Source organism: Maylandia zebra, linkage group LG11, assembly GCF_041146795.1.
Source record: "Maylandia zebra isolate NMK-2024a linkage group LG11, Mzebra_GT3a, whole genome shotgun sequence".
NCBI lineage: Eukaryota > Metazoa > Chordata > Actinopteri > Cichliformes > Cichlidae > Maylandia > Maylandia zebra.
This window is the reverse complement of record NC_135177.1, coordinates 32,939,460-32,957,883: the sequence shown is the minus strand read 5'-3', so window position 1 is coordinate 32,957,883 and position 18,424 is coordinate 32,939,460. Positions and strand designations below refer to the sequence as shown.

General features: G+C 38.8%; 2 protein-coding genes across 2 annotated transcripts; both read left to right on the top strand.

Moving 5' to 3' along the window:
• Positions 1-954: 954 nt before the first annotated feature.
• tmem106ba (transmembrane protein 106Ba) lies at positions 955-11,291 on the top strand. The gene is made up of 8 exons (XM_004560194.5): positions 955-1,120; positions 3,266-3,467; positions 4,217-4,280; positions 4,424-4,583; positions 4,840-4,980; positions 6,153-6,202; positions 6,288-6,341; positions 10,085-11,291. The coding sequence occupies exons 2-8, from the start codon at positions 3,278-3,280 to the stop codon at positions 10,203-10,205; spliced, it is 780 nt and encodes a 259-aa protein (XP_004560251.1). The 5' UTR covers positions 955-1,120; positions 3,266-3,277; the 3' UTR covers positions 10,206-11,291.
• Positions 11,292-14,592: 3,301 nt separating this feature from the next.
• Positions 14,593-18,221, top strand: seraf (Schwann cell-specific EGF-like repeat autocrine factor). The gene is made up of 5 exons (XM_004560192.5): positions 14,593-15,013; positions 15,247-15,342; positions 15,749-15,853; positions 16,937-17,032; positions 17,449-18,221. The coding sequence occupies exons 1-5, from the start codon at positions 14,593-14,595 to the stop codon at positions 17,559-17,561; spliced, it is 831 nt and encodes a 276-aa protein (XP_004560249.2). The 3' UTR covers positions 17,562-18,221.
• Positions 18,222-18,424: the final 203 nt, after the last annotated feature.

Genomic DNA, 18,424 nt, shown 5'->3' with positions numbered 1-18,424 from the left:
CAGAGGATGGTTCAAACAAATTAAAAATATCCAGTGAGCAGCAGTTCTCTGGTTGGAAATGCTTTATTGATATCAAAGGCCCGGTAAGAATGACCAGGCTGCTTTGACCTGCAGGCAGGCAAGAGCAACTCAAATAACCACTCGTTACAACTGAGGTATGCATAGCATGTAAAATATGTCAAACATTGAAGCAGATTACAGATTACAGCAGCAGCTTGTCAGAACAGAACAGAACAGTGAGCTTACAATTCACAGACTCACTAAAACGGCACAACCAAAAAGTAGTCGGGTCTGATGACTCATGGAACGGTCAAAATTTGGGGTAAACAGGATGAAAGAATAGATCCATTCTGCACGATTCAGGCTGCTGGTGGTGGTGTAAATGTGTGGGGGATACTTTCTTGGCATGCTTTGGGCCTGTTAGTGCCAACTAAGCATTGATTATACCATGTCAATCTATGCCACAAATAATAGAGGCAGTTATTAAGGCAAAAAAGGTCCCAACGCAGTACTAGCAAGGTGTAACTACTGAAGTGGCCAGCGACATGATGGTAAACAAGTCAGAAAATAAATATAAAATGTTTTTTGGTTTGTTTGTTTTTTAAATTTCAGGGATTTTGTTTTATTGTTATTGTTGTTGTTTTTTATTTAAATATTGTACAGCAATGGTAACGACTATTAAATCTCAACTAAAATGTTTTTTGCAACTTTTCACAGTAAGTTGCAGTATCTTCACGTCCTACCAGGGGGCGCAGTTTATGCGTTGTAACTGACATTTTTGTCACTAATTGTGGAAGTAACTGCTGTTGCTGCAGCAGTATACCAGAAGACTTCTTCTGGTATAATGACCTGAACAAAGGCAGTTCATAGTTCATAGCATTACACAAAGAACAAACATGTGTTATTTGAGTAATGACTGGGTGTGGCCCAGTGCAGCTTCACCTCCAGCATCCCGTTTGTTTGAACACAACAGTGCAGACGGATAAATCCACCATCATCGGCTTGCCCAATGAGAAGAGCGGGGGGCGTTCCTGGCGTTATTTCTCCGCTGGCGAGTGAACCACAACAAACAACGGAGATACACCGGATGGCAAGTAAAACAGACTAAAACACACATCAGGTAAGCGGTTAGCGGAATGTTAAACGAACGTCTGTTGGATATTTAACGACTTCGACGACTGGCGAACCGTCGATCCGGTTTTAATTAAATGTCTGAATTACGTTTGGCAGCCTACAGTCGACGCAGAATACGGGTTTTCAGAGTATGTTTACATTTTTAAAAAAATGTATAAGCTAAATGTGCCTATTGTTTGTAAAAATAAAGGCGTAAAAGCCGCTTTCCACCGGCCGGTACTGTGTGTCCTCGGCTAGCCTTAGCAGCTCAGCAGTAGCAGTAACAGCATGGCGGCCTTTGCTGTGTGTCGTGTATGTAGACAACAGCCTAGGTGAGTCTGGAGCATTTCTTTATAGTTTTATGTTCAGCAACCCTCAGATGAAACAGCGTGAATATCCAACGGTGTGGAAAAAGGCAACTCAAACATGACGGTGCTATACGTGTTGAGAAACACCGGCCTACTTTACGGTTTAAAACAAATACCTAGAGTTCTTTACTATGAGGATATTAGTTCAGGCAGAACTGCCAGTTACTGGTCATTTACTTAAGTGTACTCACATGAAATCTTAGTATATTTGAAACTATAGCTGGCGTATTAATACTTCAGCAGTTCTTTGATATTAGTGTATGACAGACCAATATTAACCACTTTATATAACACGTTTTCTTATATTATTATACTTGAATATGGCACTGTGCTTATTTACATTACATTATTATTTACAACTGCTGAGTAAGTAGTGTTTTAAATACCAGAGAAACACATGGGCCTAAATTCCAACTATTTTATCATCAGTGAGACCGAACACAATACAGAGACACAGAGCAGGCAGATGGCAAGTGTGTGACTTGCATGTCCAAAGCCCCCACTGGATGCCATTGTTTTGACAATACATAGTCAGAAAGCCATGCCAGCACTGCTAAAATGAGCAAATAACCTAAGAGAGCTGGACAATTTGAAACTGGTTGTACTGGGAAAAAATAAAATGCACCGGTACCAGTGCCCAGCAGCATCTGTTTTAAATGAGCACAGCCCTAAAAATGCCTCACACTGCAGTAAATGTACTTTGGAAAATATGGAGCGGATTTTTCCTGTTCAGTGAACACGTCTGCTAGTCATTAGAGTCAGATTGATTTGACAAAGCAGTCTTAAAGCAATAATATCATTAAAAAAACAGATTGCTCACATATTTATAACCTTGAAGAAACACATCACACAGCAAAGCATATTTATGAGTCCTCAAGTTATGTCTGAATTATGACTATTAATTCCTAGTTATGGCATTCTATGAATGTAAAGCTGTAGTACTATGCAAAAGTTAATTTGCCCATCACTTCTTCATATTTTGTTGGAGAAATAGGTAGAGCAATTAATAGGGGTTTCCAGTTACATCATAGATTTCTCACTGTAGTCCAAATCAAGCATAACTTGAGGCAATTTACTCTCTCAACGGTCTCATGTACTAAGTTTGTTTCAGTCTATACAAGTTAATATTTTATACTTTAAAAAGAGCAAGTAGGTCAGTATTTAGAGGTTGGAGAGGTAGGTGCTAGACACCATAGTTTGCACCAACTCCCGTTCCCTCCTCCCCCGACAGGAAAGACTTGTTGTATCAATTTGATTGGATTATTATCTATGTATCAGTATCTATTAGAAAGTACTCATTTAGGGTTGGGTTTTAAAAACTATTCATTAGATTTAGGAAAAAGACTGGTTTGAGTTAAAATACAGCAGTTCCCGCTTCTTTTAAAACTCTGTTACTCTGTCACTGTGACAGTAAAGTCGTACTGACGGTGGAGAAAAGAATGTGACAGTTTGTCTGCGTGACCATGAGCAATTCAATTACTGTTTCATTCCTGTCACATTTTGCCATGAGAGTGGTCTAAATATTTAACTTACAAATGTGTTAGTTAAATGTATTTTATACAACATTGAAAAATAGAGAAGAATAGAGTCTATGTTTGAATTCCAACAGATTTACAAAAGACTTTTGTGATGAAGTTTGTTTCCCTGGGAAGTGTTTACTGGGATACATCCAGATCTAATTTTACATCCAAATGGCTCTCTGGCATGTGGTTAGTCAGCATGGCGTGCTGAACTTGTGCAGAAGTTCCTCTCTCTGTATGTTCTTTTTTTTCTGCTGATTACAGACAGCTGCAGCTATGGGCAAGACCCAGTCACTCTTAGCTAAGCAAAAAGACGAGAGTCAAGATGCTCTGACGGAGTATGGGGGGAGTCACACAGAAGAGGATGGAAAGAATGGAGATGTGTCTCAGTTCCCCTATGTGGAGTTCACTGGACGGGACAGCGTTACCTGCCCCACATGCCAGGGCACTGGCAGAATCCCTCGTGGTAAAGCTTAGCTGTTAAATGTTTAACTGTTAAGAGTTTTTTAAAAGCAGAGATATTAAAGTACCCATCTGTACAAAATACCCATGAATCAAGTTGAAATTTACAAGAATACCATCCCAATTTATTATAAACCTTTAGTAATGGCTTAATGAATGCTGTATGCATTTGGTTTTATCAAGTTTGACTGACAACTCTGCATTATAAGGAAACATGCAATCCAACTGCTTGCACATTTTCATGCAAGTGTTGCTTGCATTTGCATCACCCTTTTCCACATGTCACCTCAATTTCCAACCAGTAAGAAAAGCAAGGACAAAAACGGAAATATTGCTTACAAAAATTGTTATAACTTAAAGTCGTAGTTATGTTCTTAAGACCACAGTTCTTTTCTTGGCAACTATTAAAACTGGCTTGGCCTGCACTTGCTTATCACTCATACTTAAAACCAGATCTGGAACTCAGGACTGAACATTTCTGCCAAGGCCAAGTTTTCTGGATCAAGAGGAATATACTGATCTAAATTAGTTTATTGATATTATCAAGTTGTCTCCCATTTGATATGCCCTACTTCAAAGAGGTGGTTTAATTACTTAGGTGCCACCATTAGAAATCGAGTCAAGACCTGAAAATTGCAATTTTAAGTGAGAAAAATAAACTAGGCGAAGATTCTTCTTTGGATGTAGTTTTAAAGCAGTGATGCGAAATCGATTCCAGCAGTTACACTTTTTTTTTTTAAACTCATTCAACAGGTCAAGAGAATCAGCTTGTGGCTCTGATTCCATACAGCGACCAAAGGCTCAGACCAAGCAGGACGTAAGTCTGCATTGTGTGCTCTTTTTATAAATTAGCTGCCTTAGCTGTGCGTGTGATGAAACTAAATGAACACACAGCAGCACAACAGACTTTGAAGCCAACAGCTGTTTCAGCTTTTGACTTCTCCTTTCAATCTCCTGCAGAAAGCTGTATGTCACAATATCAGTCGCTCTGTGCCTGCTGCTGTCTGGCCTGGCAGTTTTCTTCCTATTCCCTCGCTCCATTGATGTCTCCTATGTGGGAGTGAAGTCTGCCTATGTCTCCTATGACCATGACAAACGAATTGTCTATCTCAACCTTACAGTAAGTGTGAGCACTTTATAATAAATGATACATAAAATATATACAAAATAAAACGTAATTAATAATCTAACTGAATTTACTGATAGTATTGCATCAGTAGAATGCTGCATGGTTTAATTCTTAATTTTGAATTACGCATTTTTTAAAAATATTTAAATTGATGCTAGCATGCTTAGACAGGCAATGACCAAGGACAGCTCTAAATCAATAATGTTTGCTAACAAGTTTGCCATATTAACTACCTTCTTTTCTCTAGAACACACTGAACATCACCAACAATAACTACTATGCCATAACTGTGACCAACATCACAGCCCAAGTGCAGTTCTCCAAGACGGTGATAGGGAAGGCCAGGCTTAGCAACAGCACAGTGATCATACCACTGGATGAACAGCAGGTAGGTTGATATATGTTTTCTGTGTTTAGACCACTTTTCTCACATATTTTCTCCGATAAAATCTGGGTTCTCCTAAATGTTGAAATCCTCTTGAATCAAATATGATGCGTTTTTCTCTCAGGAAACTCACATGATTTGCACTAACCTCAAACTTTATTATGCATAAATGGAATTTGTGCATCAGTCGGCTTTGTGTGTTTTTCTGAATTTTCCAGGTTCTATGAAACAGCCTACATACACAAACACTCATAAATATCTTACATACAATTTCCACTTACCACAACTTGGCAACCCACAAGCTAATTCGAGGTGTATGTGTGCATCTAAGACCAGGTTGATGCTAAAGGCGTCAGTTCACTATGTCATTCCTATTGTACTACTGCAGCACCTTCTTACTGTGAAAACACAGTACAGGGTGAGGCTTTAAAAACATGGGGAAATAAAGTAAAGGCCTTTGTGTGAGATGAGTGTGCAGAGGTCATCTACAAAGTTCAGCTCTGGAAGATGCTTCAAAAATATACAATTCACCAAAACCATTTCACACATTACTGGTTTGTTAGTTATGGTAGAAAATACTTTTTTTTAAAAAAAAAAGGGGGGGGGGAAGGCTAAATCATTAAAATCACTACAGCATTGGTGTTCTGATAGATATACCATAGCAGGCCATGTAGGAGGTTACCATTTTTCTGCACCCCAGTGTCAGTATTATAATGTTGCAGTGTAGTTTGGAGATTGTCTTGATCACTTGGCTCAGTGAGCCCTAAAAATGTACAACTGAGTACAAAGTATCCCTCACAGTTTCTGTTTGTTTTTTTCTTGACTTTCTTTATTTTGCTAGTGAATTTGAAACGTGTCCAGCTGCGGCTTTTCTGTGTGCAGTTTGCATGCTCTCTCTGTGCTCGTGTGGTTTCTCTCCAGATGCTGTAGCTTCCTCTCACAGTCCAAAAACATGCATAGGTTTAGGTTGACAGGCAAGTCTAAATTAGCCATAGTTGTGAGTGTGAGCGTGAATGTTATCTCTGTGTTAGCTCTGCGATAGACTGGCGACCTGTCCGGGGTGCACGCTGGTTTTCCTCTGTAACAGCTGGGATAGGCCCCAGCCCCCCGCTGGATAAGTGGCAGAAAATGGATTTTCAAATCTAATATCTTTTCTCTCTGAATTGTGTTTACAGATTGATTACATGGTCCCCACCATCATCGCTGATGAATTGAGTTACATGTTGTGAGTATCTTATTTGAAGTCCTATTAATAAGGCATTTTACACTCAGATCAGTATCATGTTTAATCTTACTTGTCTCTCTTTCAGTGACTACTGCACCTTACCAACAATTAAAGTTCACAACATAGTGGTCATGATGCAGTAAGTATGACAAGATATTGAATATTTTTCTTTTTATGTCTGATACTGTGCTCAGCTGAGCATCAGTCTTTACTCTCAGCTCCCTCCTCCACACTTGCATAACTTCACCCACACACCCACACACACTGAAGATCTGCCCAGAGCAAACAGCCTTCTGCTGTGGGGCACTGTTCAGATCAGCAGAAGCCCCGGGCCTTTGGGTGCTTTGCTCATTTACACGTCAAATCTGACTTGGAAGCAGACTGTAAATTTAGCAGTTAACATTTCTCCTAATTAATTCTCTGAATCGAATGTCGGGGAAGGCAAACCATTGGTCTCTAGCCAAGTATCATCAGTATCATTGCACTGATGAATGCCAGTAAAAATGAGGATGAGAAAAGCAGCCAATATCCTAAAACCTAATGTAGCCTTTCAGTGGTTTTATATCTGGACCATGATACAATAAAGGTCAGTTGTGACTATCTAATCGAGTGTCTTGTTGCAATTGAGTGTATTCATTTGCCTCTAAAAAGACTTTTATTTTTAAAATCCCTTCAGTCTGTCTTGAATATTTTAGGAAGATGAATCAAACAGTTGGATTTATAAGAATAACTATAGTATACATAAGAGAAAATTATATTATGTCGTATACACTTGTAAAAATGGGGGATGGGTCAGTTTCAGACAGATTTTCTTATGTTAGTGAGGGAAGATGTCACTAATACTGTATTTTTTTTTTCTGCGTTTGCAGCCAGTTACAAGAAAAGGGTGATCTTAAAGAGTCGGGTGCTACAACAGCCTAAGGCAGAAGTTCAGTATAAGCTAAATAACGCCCCCACCCCCCAAGTGTGAAGAATGCAGAATGACTCTAAAAGAGTCCAAGAATAGATTTTCTTTAAAAAGTCAGTTCTGACAGAAGTAATGATGAGCAAAGTTATTCAATCCCCCCCCCACGCGCGCGCACACACACACACACACACACTTCAGTGTTAGGACACTGCCGCTCACAGCTGACAGTATGAAAATGATGCCGTGTCTTTGTGAGAAATTATTTGCTTGCACTAGTAATTGACTCTCTTCAAAAAATTAGGAAGCAAGTGGATGTTAAAACTGGTTTGATAATCACTTCTGCTATTTAAACAGACAAGCATACCAAGCAAATAAGTAATTATATTAATACCATGCAGTGACATGCAGGGGGAAAAAGCTTGCGTCTTGCTGCAGTCTGGCAGAAATGTCTTAAGCTAAAAGCAGCACTGTTCTGTAGCACTCCCGTACACCTGCGAGTGTTTCTACAGCTCCATGAGGCTGCTAACCTCATTGATCACATTATTATAAATGTCAGGCCAATGAGGTAATGTCAATAAAAAAATTTATAAAGCTTTTGGCAATACCAGATTTTCAGATGGACTAATTTAAGTTTTACCTCTAGGAAATTTTAAAATCCATGAAACTACAGTCTAAATGTGCAGAGGAAGCAGGGCTCTTATCAGCTTTATTTGCAAGATTTGCGACACCTTGGCAGCAACTACAGCTTTCTAACGATGCACCAATGCAACTTTTCCCAGCTCTGATACGACACAGATCTGTTGGCTTCATGCATTTTTCAATGTCAAGTACTCATCTGATACTAATGTTAAATGAATGATCTGTTTTCACAGTCACTCTGAGGATCAGACTGGAAGTTAATTTTTTACATAAGACAATGTCAGGCTTTGCTTCACTGTTTTGTTTAAATAAAATGTAATAAATCCAAGAATGTAAATTTAGTTGATTGGCATTTCTTAGTAAAATTAAAAAATCCCAGTGAGACCAAAGCAAATACAGGCGAAGGGGGGGTCACTGTTTTCATTGTTTGCACCAATCTCTTTTCAGCTCACTGTGCGACTCTTCACAACTACTGTTTATTCTAGTTTCTCCTTTGCCTGCTCTCAATGAGACTTTTCTTACTATCATGCAAACTTGTCAAGTGAGGAGTGGAACTGATAGCTGTGAAGTCATATTCCTAGGAGTCGATTTTGTGATGTTATAAGTACAAGGAAAGCCTCCCAACCAGTTTTTGACTGTAATAAGAGCAAGAAAGAGAAGTCAACAGGGTGTTATCTGAGCTTTTCAGCATGACTCACCTGAAAAGCTGTGGTTGGCTGTTGGTGTAGCTAACTGCTGACACTTTGCTCCATGCTATCTCAGATCTCCTGCTGCTGATGCATGTTGTAGTAAATGCAGAATAACATAGACCTGAGGCCTGCACTATGAAGCCAGATTAATGACTTAGTGAGCAGGTCCAGGCTAAAGGTTTCTGTGTCATAAAAGTGGATTTCTTTTTATCTGACTAAGTCACTGTGGTAACTTAGACTGAACAGATAACCTGCTTCTGATCAGATTATGTTTCATGGTTTCACTGATTCTTTTATTTACAGCATGTATTAAATGTTATCTAGATTATCTACTGGGGGAATATGTTTTATATGTCCAAGTCGTTAAGCCGTACCACCGCTTAAACCACTGAAGCACCTGAAATGTATACTGATTTATTTTGTTATGCAGAAATTGTATAAACCTTGTTGTACTTGATTCTAATCTACTGCTTAGTCTCCTTTACACTGCTGGACGCTACAAGAACAGACAGCAGGAATACCTGTTCAATCCATAAAATAGTTTTCACTTTGATCTGCTGACAAAGTGCAGCAATTTTAATTTAGTTTTAATGTTAAAATGGATCCAGTTTACAGTTTCAGAGCAGCTAAACAGCAGCACAGAGAGCGTGCTCAGAGATAAAATAACTTGAATTCAAATGTTTTGGACTACTCTGTGCACGAAACCACCAGATTAATGATTTTCTGCAACATTATATAATTTTTTTTTGTTTTATTTGCAGTGATGCATTTTGCTGTAATGTTTTTTATCTTCTTAATCACAATTTTATCATCATCAGTTGATAATGCTTCTGATTGGAGTAGACAGCACCTATTATGATTCTTTCATGCAGAAGAAGAGTCACATGACTTGCAAAATGCCCAGTTTGGTTTGAGCACGCACAGAGCCTGATGCATATACCCCTGCCTGATAGAGGAAGCTGATAAACCCTGTTCTTAACTGTGATAACAGTTATCTCCAACTGAGGTTTGGGGTTTTGTTAGGACAGCTAGCATAAAGAAAGCCTGGCTGTGTTGAATTTTGTTTGTAGTCTACCCCTCAAGTGAGGATCAGAACAATAAGCTGTCCAAACCCAGCAGTCAAAAAGTCAACTTCAGAAGTTGTTTGTTTTGAAGATAAAATGTGTTGTTTCTTATTGATTTTTACTGTGCTGAATCCAGATTGATCAGATTTGTTACTATTTTCAAGATATTTAATCTTTTTAGCTGTTTATAGGTACATGGCTGTGATAGTTAACTTTTAATCAGAAATTGTAAGCTCTTCATGGACGCTTCATATGATAATGTTTCCCCTTTCTTTAATTTTCGAATAACTATGAAAAACTGCTCTGTGCAGAGAAGACTTGATATGCCACATAGAATAACATAGAGGTTTATTCCACTTCAATTCACAAGAACGCTGCACAGAATTTATTTAGAGCTTAGGCCAGAACAAGATGTTGAGTCTAGGTGTGATAGATCTATAGATGGAGGAAATGCACTGGTGTAAGTTCTGAGCTACAGTACTTTCAACAGCAAATAATGATAGCAGTGATATCAGACTGCTGCACAACTATTTCCACTGATCTCTTGCACTTTGATCATGTTTGACTCTTGTTTGCTTTTCAGGGTGATGGTGACAACGTCTTACTTTGGCCACACGGAGCAGGTCTCCCAGGAGATGTACCAGTATGTGGACTGTGGGGGGAACACCACCTCGTTGCACGGGCATGTGCAGGTCTACCAATAAGGGAAGCAAAAGAGCTTAGGCATCAGATACTGCTGTTGACCTCCATACAAAACATCTTTGCTTTTAATTTAGTCGTAGTGGCTCATCAGTTTTTAAGTCCTGAATAGTTTATTCTGTTTAGAGGACAAACATGATGTTTAGAATAGACGTTTTGCAATAAAACCACCAAACGATGGTTTATCCCTCGTGAACCAGACCTGTAAATCCTCCTCATGGCCCATAGACGAGAGGTTTGTAGTTTTTCCAGGCTGGTAAAAACAGAGCACATTATTCAATATTCAGTATCACTCCTCCTCTGTATTTGAAATACTGGAAGCAATAGCTTTACTTACGATGCACTTTAGCTGGACCTTTTGAAGAGAAGGTAATGTCAATATTGCTTAAATAGAAGGGGAAAGCTGCTCACAGCCCCTCTCATTCTACACCACTTTATGAAATCGTTTCTAAAACGTGTGAGAGAGAATTGACTTTTGAAAGTAAAACTACTGAGGTGTTCCTAATCATTCCTTTCTGCTCTTATTTGACTCCTTTCTACAAACAGCCTCTCTCTTTTTGTTTCATGAATTTTGTTAGTGTGTAGAGCAGTACAGCAGACTCACGTCATCACTGATTTATTCTAAACTTTTAGTTTTTGTGCGGTGTGTGTGTGTAACTCTGTTAATCATCAGGTTAAAAGCGACGCGTGACTACTCTGAAGACCTTAATGAGCATATTTTACTGAAAAATAAAATACATTTTTCACTTGATAAGAAAATAACTTATAATAATATTTTTATGTCATAGGCTTATTCATACAAATGTCACCTTTTTTTAAAAATTTAAATTAATCCTATTTTTGTGGGCCATGGTGTAATTTGCTGTTTTGATCACATAAATATAATTTCTTAAATCAACATGCAAAGTTTCACAGTTTAAATCGCTGCAAAATCTCCACATTTCTACACGTCATTTTGAAGAAAGTAAACCGAAATCAAACTGTTCGTAATATTCCATAAATGTGAAAGTTTCCCAGCTATTTTCTAACATCTAAACAGTGGTTTTGTGTTTTTCATGCATGCCGGTGACAATAAAATCTATTCATTTTGAGCGTTTCTTGTGTTTTCTTGGTGTGCTTCTAATATACTGTGTACACACAGAATGGTGCCAAATGTCTCACTCAGCTGAAGTATGAAGGTCTCCAAATTCTTACCTTTTCATTACTCCATTGTTATTACTGCACATTAATACTTGAAACTGGACGTTTAAAAGACAAGAAAAAGTAGGTCTTCATGTTTTCAAACATCTGCATCCAGTCCATTTCAGTGGACTGGATGCAGATGTTTGAGCAATGAATAGGAGATAAAATTTGCAGGTTTCTTACAAATGTGCGAAAACAAATTTCATCTGATCATAAATTAGTTGTCCATAAATGATTTTGTCTAGAAAATGTACCCGACATAAACATCTTCCTTTTATTGAGGATAACAGGGTTTTATTGTATTACACCAAAAGAACTACACCTGCAGTATCCTCACAACCCACCAGGGGGCTGCAGCTATTGTAGGGTGACCAGATACTGTACTTTTATCTGGAACTTGTTCTTTCTTCTCACAAAATGAAATAGTGTCCCATATTCTGATCTAGTTCACGAGCACATGTCTCCAAATAACGTTTTCTCTTTGACATTGTCTGTGCATTCCTACTGAAACTCAGAGATGAAATTTGGAAATAAGATTGCAAATTTGCAGTAATATTGCAGAAGACCAGTGACAAACTTTAGCGTAACTGTCCTTCATATTCCTCATGCCAAATCTGTTTATCTGCCTCTTAGCATTAGTACGGTGTCCCACACAAACACACTCATTAATGTTGTTGGGATCCTGTCACGAACCTATTCACTCCAGCAACTATCCACAGAGCTGACGCACACACATAAAGCAACATCTATTAACTTCCATTTATGCTCATAATAAATTAGAATTGAGGATGTGGTTGTAAAGCTGTGTGTGTTTAAGCTATTTATTAATGATAATAGTAATATTTATTACTATTTTCAAAGAACCTAATTTTGTTCTCTGCTTTCAAAACTTCTTTCTGGTGTTATCCATCTGTTTGTTTCCTAAAGCGAGAGGCACAGGCCCCTTGTGTATCATGGTATGTTCACATCTGTTGCAGTCATTAAACCACCAGCTCACTTCCACTCCGGGATCCAGGTCACAGGTCTAGACCAGAGCTGCACTGGAATACATACAACAGAGAAAAAACCCTCTTGCCCCCATCGCTAATGTATTTTGCTTACTGATTGTACTTTAGTTGTTGCCAGTAGAGTGTTAGTGGGGCAGCACTGTACTTTTATTTTTGCTTCTGGAGGTACTTTATTACTAAATGAGTGATTTCCCCTTTGGATTTTTAACACGATGGCATTCATCTTTGTTGTTATTCTTTATCTTTTTTGGTGGTTACGCAGGCTAACTGCTGATTAGCAGGTTGAATATAGTGCATTATCAAATAAACCACATGAAGATATCACTCTGCAAATAAGCGACAACCTATTATTTTCTCCCTACAGGACTATATTGATTTAAAGTGACTCAACACATTATCACCAGTTTCAATGAAAATCTTATTACCAAAGAAATCCACCCAGATATGAGTGAAACTCACACTTCTAAACTGGCCACAGAGGAAACCCATTTAAATCAAGTTAAAAGGTCAGACTCACTGTCCCGACACTGCTTAGTATAATGCTGATTCTTGATTTTTAGATGTTTGGAATATTTGTGTGTTGTGCCAACTAAATCTACATAACTGCATTTGTTGTGAGCTACTTCAGTTCAGATTGTTTGGGAAGAACTATGCTAAGGTCTTCATAAAGTCCAGTTGTCTCTCTTCCAGCTGGACTCTGTCATGCACGACAAGTCTGATGTGGTGAGTCCAAGGAAAGACTCTGCTTGTCCAGAGAAGCTTTCCGTGAATAAGCAGCAGAGCGACTCCATACCGTTTATGGAAATTTAAATCTTGTACTTGGAGTAGTCCAAGTATTATGCAAACTCTGTTTATTCTGAGCTCACAGAACTCAGAATAAAGAAACACTGTTCACTTTTACTGAAAAATGCAAAACGCAGAGAATCAAACAGAAAGCTACTTTGCCTGTTTGGTCTCTGAACAGCTTTAAGGGAGCAGAGAGAAGAACCACATCCGCTACTGATTGGTTGTGTTATTGTCATTACAACAGAACTTCCCCCTCACCCCGTCCTTCATACAGGCCCAGGGTTTCTTTTCACCAAACAAGAGGAAATGGTTTTTCCATATGTGCTCTACATAGACTAACATCCCAAACTCTGTCTTTCTGACAAATATAATCATAGACATTTAAAGTGATTCTACAGTCTTTTAGATATAGTTTGTCAACATCGCTGTGAAATATGTACTCAGTATAAAATACTGCACTTTTCTTTTGTTGCATATTTCACAGCAGTTTCTTTAAACCAAAATAAAACCTTAGATGTGTAGCCATGAAAAATAATACTTTGCACAAATTATGAATTATGTGCCTTAGAAATCAGTCCTTGCTGTTATAACAGAAGTGAGTAAGATGTTGTTTAAATACCACTAGTTAAAGATGCTATGTAACTTTAATAAAGTTAAATATTTGGGTAAAGTGAGCTTCCTGAATGTGTGTAGATATATTAGGTCAACTGATGACCTTCAAAATCAGTTGTGCATCTTTTGTGTCTCATTTTGTGGAGCAAATGTTGTACTAGAAGATACCAAGTATAGTGAGTATAGTTACTCAACAAATGTGCATATGTACCAGAAACTTGTCCATTTATTTCATCCAGCCACCTTATGGTAGACTGTCCCAAACATGTAGCACAGGATCAGTGAGGATTAAACAGCAGGTAGCAGTGTTTCATACAGTTCATACAGGTGAGCTCTTACATTTGTTGAAACATTTTTATTTTATGGTTAGCAAAAAAACAAAACAAACTACACTACAGATTTTTATTTATTTATTAGACATTCTGGAGCAGTTATATTACTCTCTTTGTGGGTGCTACATATAAACTACATATGAAACACAACCGCTTTAATCTAAGCAACAATAAAAATACTTTTTATGTTACCACTTGTAGCATTCCTTAGATAAATTATTGCACAATGAACAGACTGCAAATACAATCAGATTACTCTTAAATCCTTCTTTGGAGTATTTTGCTATAGAGCAGCATGGTGAAGCTGTGCTATCCACATGTTTTAGGCCCTAATTTAATTAGTATCTTGAGCATCTCTGTCATAACTCCAGACAAACTATTGGGAAACCTCATCATTATGAATCTGTTGTGGCAGAGTCAAACTTTTACTTCATGTAACCCCACTGCGTAATCTGCGCGGTGGTCTAACCTATATGTTTCATGCAAATATGGACTGCATAGATTTGATCCAAAGTCTTGAAAAACAGCCCCAGCCCCCACCCCAGGGCGCTCTCCCTGCTCCGCCTCACCACCACCATCCTGGCCGAGAAGTTTTGCCTGTTTCTTCAGGAGACTTTCTCCTCCTCCATCCGTCCACCGCTTCGCTTCTTTTCACTCTTCATTTGAGCAACAAAGCACATCCGGCCATGTTCTTTGCACCTCTCCTGTTTGCCTCTTTGATGTCGCTCGCCGGTGTGTGCTCCGGAGGCTCGGACGCGCCCCGGGGTGTCGCGGTCGGCTTCGTCTTTGACCTGAAAGCGAAGTGCGAGCCGCCGTGCGAACACGCCGGAGTCTGCATCCGCAACAACACATGCTTCTGCTCCCGGGGCTACGAAGGAGAGACCTGCCAGTATGGTGACGTGACAAACCTTTTATCTGCGCGTAATTTCAAATTCTGATGATGGCACAGGGAAGACCTCGTGCCAAGCTCAGCTATGAATAAATGGTTTAATGTGCCACTTTATTTATTGACCCAGTTTATGACTAACTTATTTTGTTGCAAATTAATTTAAAGTGACGAAGACTTCTGAGAAAGAAGGTCAAAACTTTGAAGCCTATTAAAAAAACTGTGGTGGATAATTTTGCAGCCAACTGTGATCCCAAATGTAAAAATGGAGGAGTGTGTCTTCGCCCTGGAAAATGCAGATGTCCTCCTGGATTTGGAGGAAGATATTGTCACAAAGGTAAACGAGTTCATGGGAGCGGGACAGTTCTAATACATTAAGTGTATTAACACGTGTGTGCGTGTCATGATGACAGTTATTCTTTGCTTTTGGTGTATTTTCCTGCTCTATTCATTTGTATTCAGTTTACTATTATTCAGAATACTACACACAGTTTTCAGCTGTTGCTCACGTACTGCCTCATTTGTTTGTCTAAGTTCTTAAAACATTTTATGGATTAGATTTTTTTAAATGTGTTTTATTAAGTTTATGAATGCATAAGTCAATGCATTCCAACAGAATGGTGTGTAGTGAAGAATTTCCTGGGTGCTTTGGGGAGTTTATACCCAAATTAACTTAAATCTTTTGTGGTATGGTAAAAATATCTCATGAACAGTGTGTGTGTGTGCGTGTGTGTGTTTTGCAGTGACGTGCGATGGGGGATGTTGGAACGGAGGAGAATGCACTGCTGTCAACGGCGTGGCCAAGTGTATCTGCCCTTCAAGCTGGGCCGGATCAAAATGCCAGGAGGGTTCGTGGCTGTATCTAATTACCCAATTAACACAGGAGGTCAAAGGTGCCAAATGGAGCTGTTCATCAGCTGCAGACATTAGTGGATGTTTAAGGCTTTTTATGGCTCCAAGAAGCTGTCACCAAGGGAAGCAACAGTCAGTCTGACTTAGTGGATGAGGCAGACATGCAGGTGTAACAACTGGAGAGCTGTGGTGAAGTTTGTAATATTGGCAGAAAACTGCAGTTCAGTTTGAACTGGAAAAAAAAAACAGCAAAGATTGAAAAGCCAATTTTTTATATGTCTACCAAGATTTTTCTTCAAATGAAACTCAGACTTGACTTTTTAGTGATGAAAATCTGTTGTTAGACTGCTTCCACTAATGCATTCTCCATGTGAAATTAAGGATCTGTTGGACTAGCAATCCGTCTTCTGTGGTCTAGATGAAATATTCAGCCTTGCTGCTCTTCTAGGATTAAAGCTGTTTCATTCATTAGCTGACTTCCTACGCTCATTTTCCATATTTGCTAACATACACATTATACACATTGGGTCATTGGCACCGGGAGGGCTTAAATCTAATATGAACTCCTTCTCTTATATGCATGGCACTAATTTTACAAGTACACCATCAACATAAAACCACAATTAACTTAGCAACCAACACAACAGACCAATCACTTGCTAAACATAATGTCATAGGATAGTTACATATGTAGTTAAGCAGGAATCATAAAGGCCAGGATGATGCTTGAGCAAGTGAACCATATGCTGAAGTGCTGCAGGGACCTGCAAAGCTCGGTGGGGTTTGTAGATAATAATAGTGAAGGCCTGATCTCTGCCTGTCCACTCTTTACTGTCACCGTCCAATAAAGGCTGAAAATGCCTGAAAAACGTCACGTGCATGTACCAATGGTACATTACAGCCGCTACTGCCACTGTATGGTCTGACCAATGTCAAATTTTCACATTTGACTTTTGCCTGAATTAAATAAAAATATGTTCACATGTGTTCACAAAGCACAAACTTTTATTGTAAGTTTTTCTTTTTCATATTTCTGTTCCACGCTGAGCAAACCCCTCTATGGTTTGTTTCCCATGCAGCAATTTGTCCCCAGGGCTGCAGGAATGGAGGGCTGTGTGTGGCTCCAGGAATCTGCAGCTGCACGGAGGGATGGTTGGGTGGTGCCTGCCATATGGGTGAGTGCACTGTTCCCAAAGACCGATAACGTTTTGCTGTGATGAGACTGGGTTAAATAATCGAGGAGTCTCAGATGTACGGAGTCGTGTTATGACCCCAATTCTGATGCTGGCCCTTCACTGGGAGCATTTATTTCTTATGATAAAGTTTTTTTCATTTCATCCAGTTCCGGTACTTTCTGCTCTCTTGACTACATTGCACCATTCTCACACCAGTGCATTTTACATAACCAATTTTTCTCTTTGCACCTTGGATTTGCTTTTCAGCTTAGTGTATTTCCAGATGTCACAACACTTCACACCTTTGAGACCAGCTGCTGGAGTTTATGATGCTAGAATTTACAAGCTCTTCACTCATTTCCCATTCCCCTGGTTTTACAAATAGTACCTGTGCTTTTGTTTTCTTTTGTCCGTAGCTGTATGCAGTCAGCCCTGCTTGCACGGAGGGAAGTGCGTTTCTCCCAACAAATGTCGCTGTCGACCTCCTTTCTCTGGACCTCGCTGCGAGGAGAGGAAAAAGTCCCTCTAGTGCACCCAAGGATCAAACAATGTTGTGGGGGTGATTATGTTTTTATACTGGGACGTAGTTAGTTTTACAGCAACTGTGTGGAAAAGATGGATGTAGCCACTATGATGTCACCCTTAAAGTTAGTGAAGACCCATCTTGGGAGTTTTAGAAACAGGCTGGAAACACCATAAAACGTACCCTCTTTCTCACCTATTTTACTGTAAATGTGAATATAACTTGCAAATTTGACATCATGCTGTAGGCAATAAATCTTTTTATAGACTTATACACAGTCAGACCGTGGGATTTGTGGTCTCAGTGATCTCTTTTAAAAAGCAGCTAAGAAGTCATCTTTTCAAACTTCCCTTTGGGTATCATTTATGTCTTTATTTCTAGTGTTTTGTTGTGAATCACTTTGTAATGTTTATCTTGAAAGTGCTATATATAAAAACAATTTTACTTTAACTTTTGCAACCAGTTGGCCCCTGCTGTTCATTAGAAATGAGGCTGGTTTAAGGTACATCAGCAGTGGTTTCACATTTCAGACAAAACGTTCATCCCTCTTTTTATATAAAGTGTACCGTTTTAGTTTGTTTTTATTTTATTTTTAAATATTGAATGTGTTTTATGTTGTATAAACACACAATATACTGTAATTTGTCATTAAATGAAGAAAAAATAGACATTGTTTTTATTATAGTACCACCGTGTAATGTGGAACAAAATATAGGGCTTAATATATAGTACAGAGAGCGTAGAAAACAAGCCCTATATACAACCTCAACACCAGCGTTGCTTTCATCCATATTTGCCAATAAATGTATAACAAACTCAAACAGGCCTGATCGGGCAATATATTAATGACAGCAAATAAAGAAAACAAA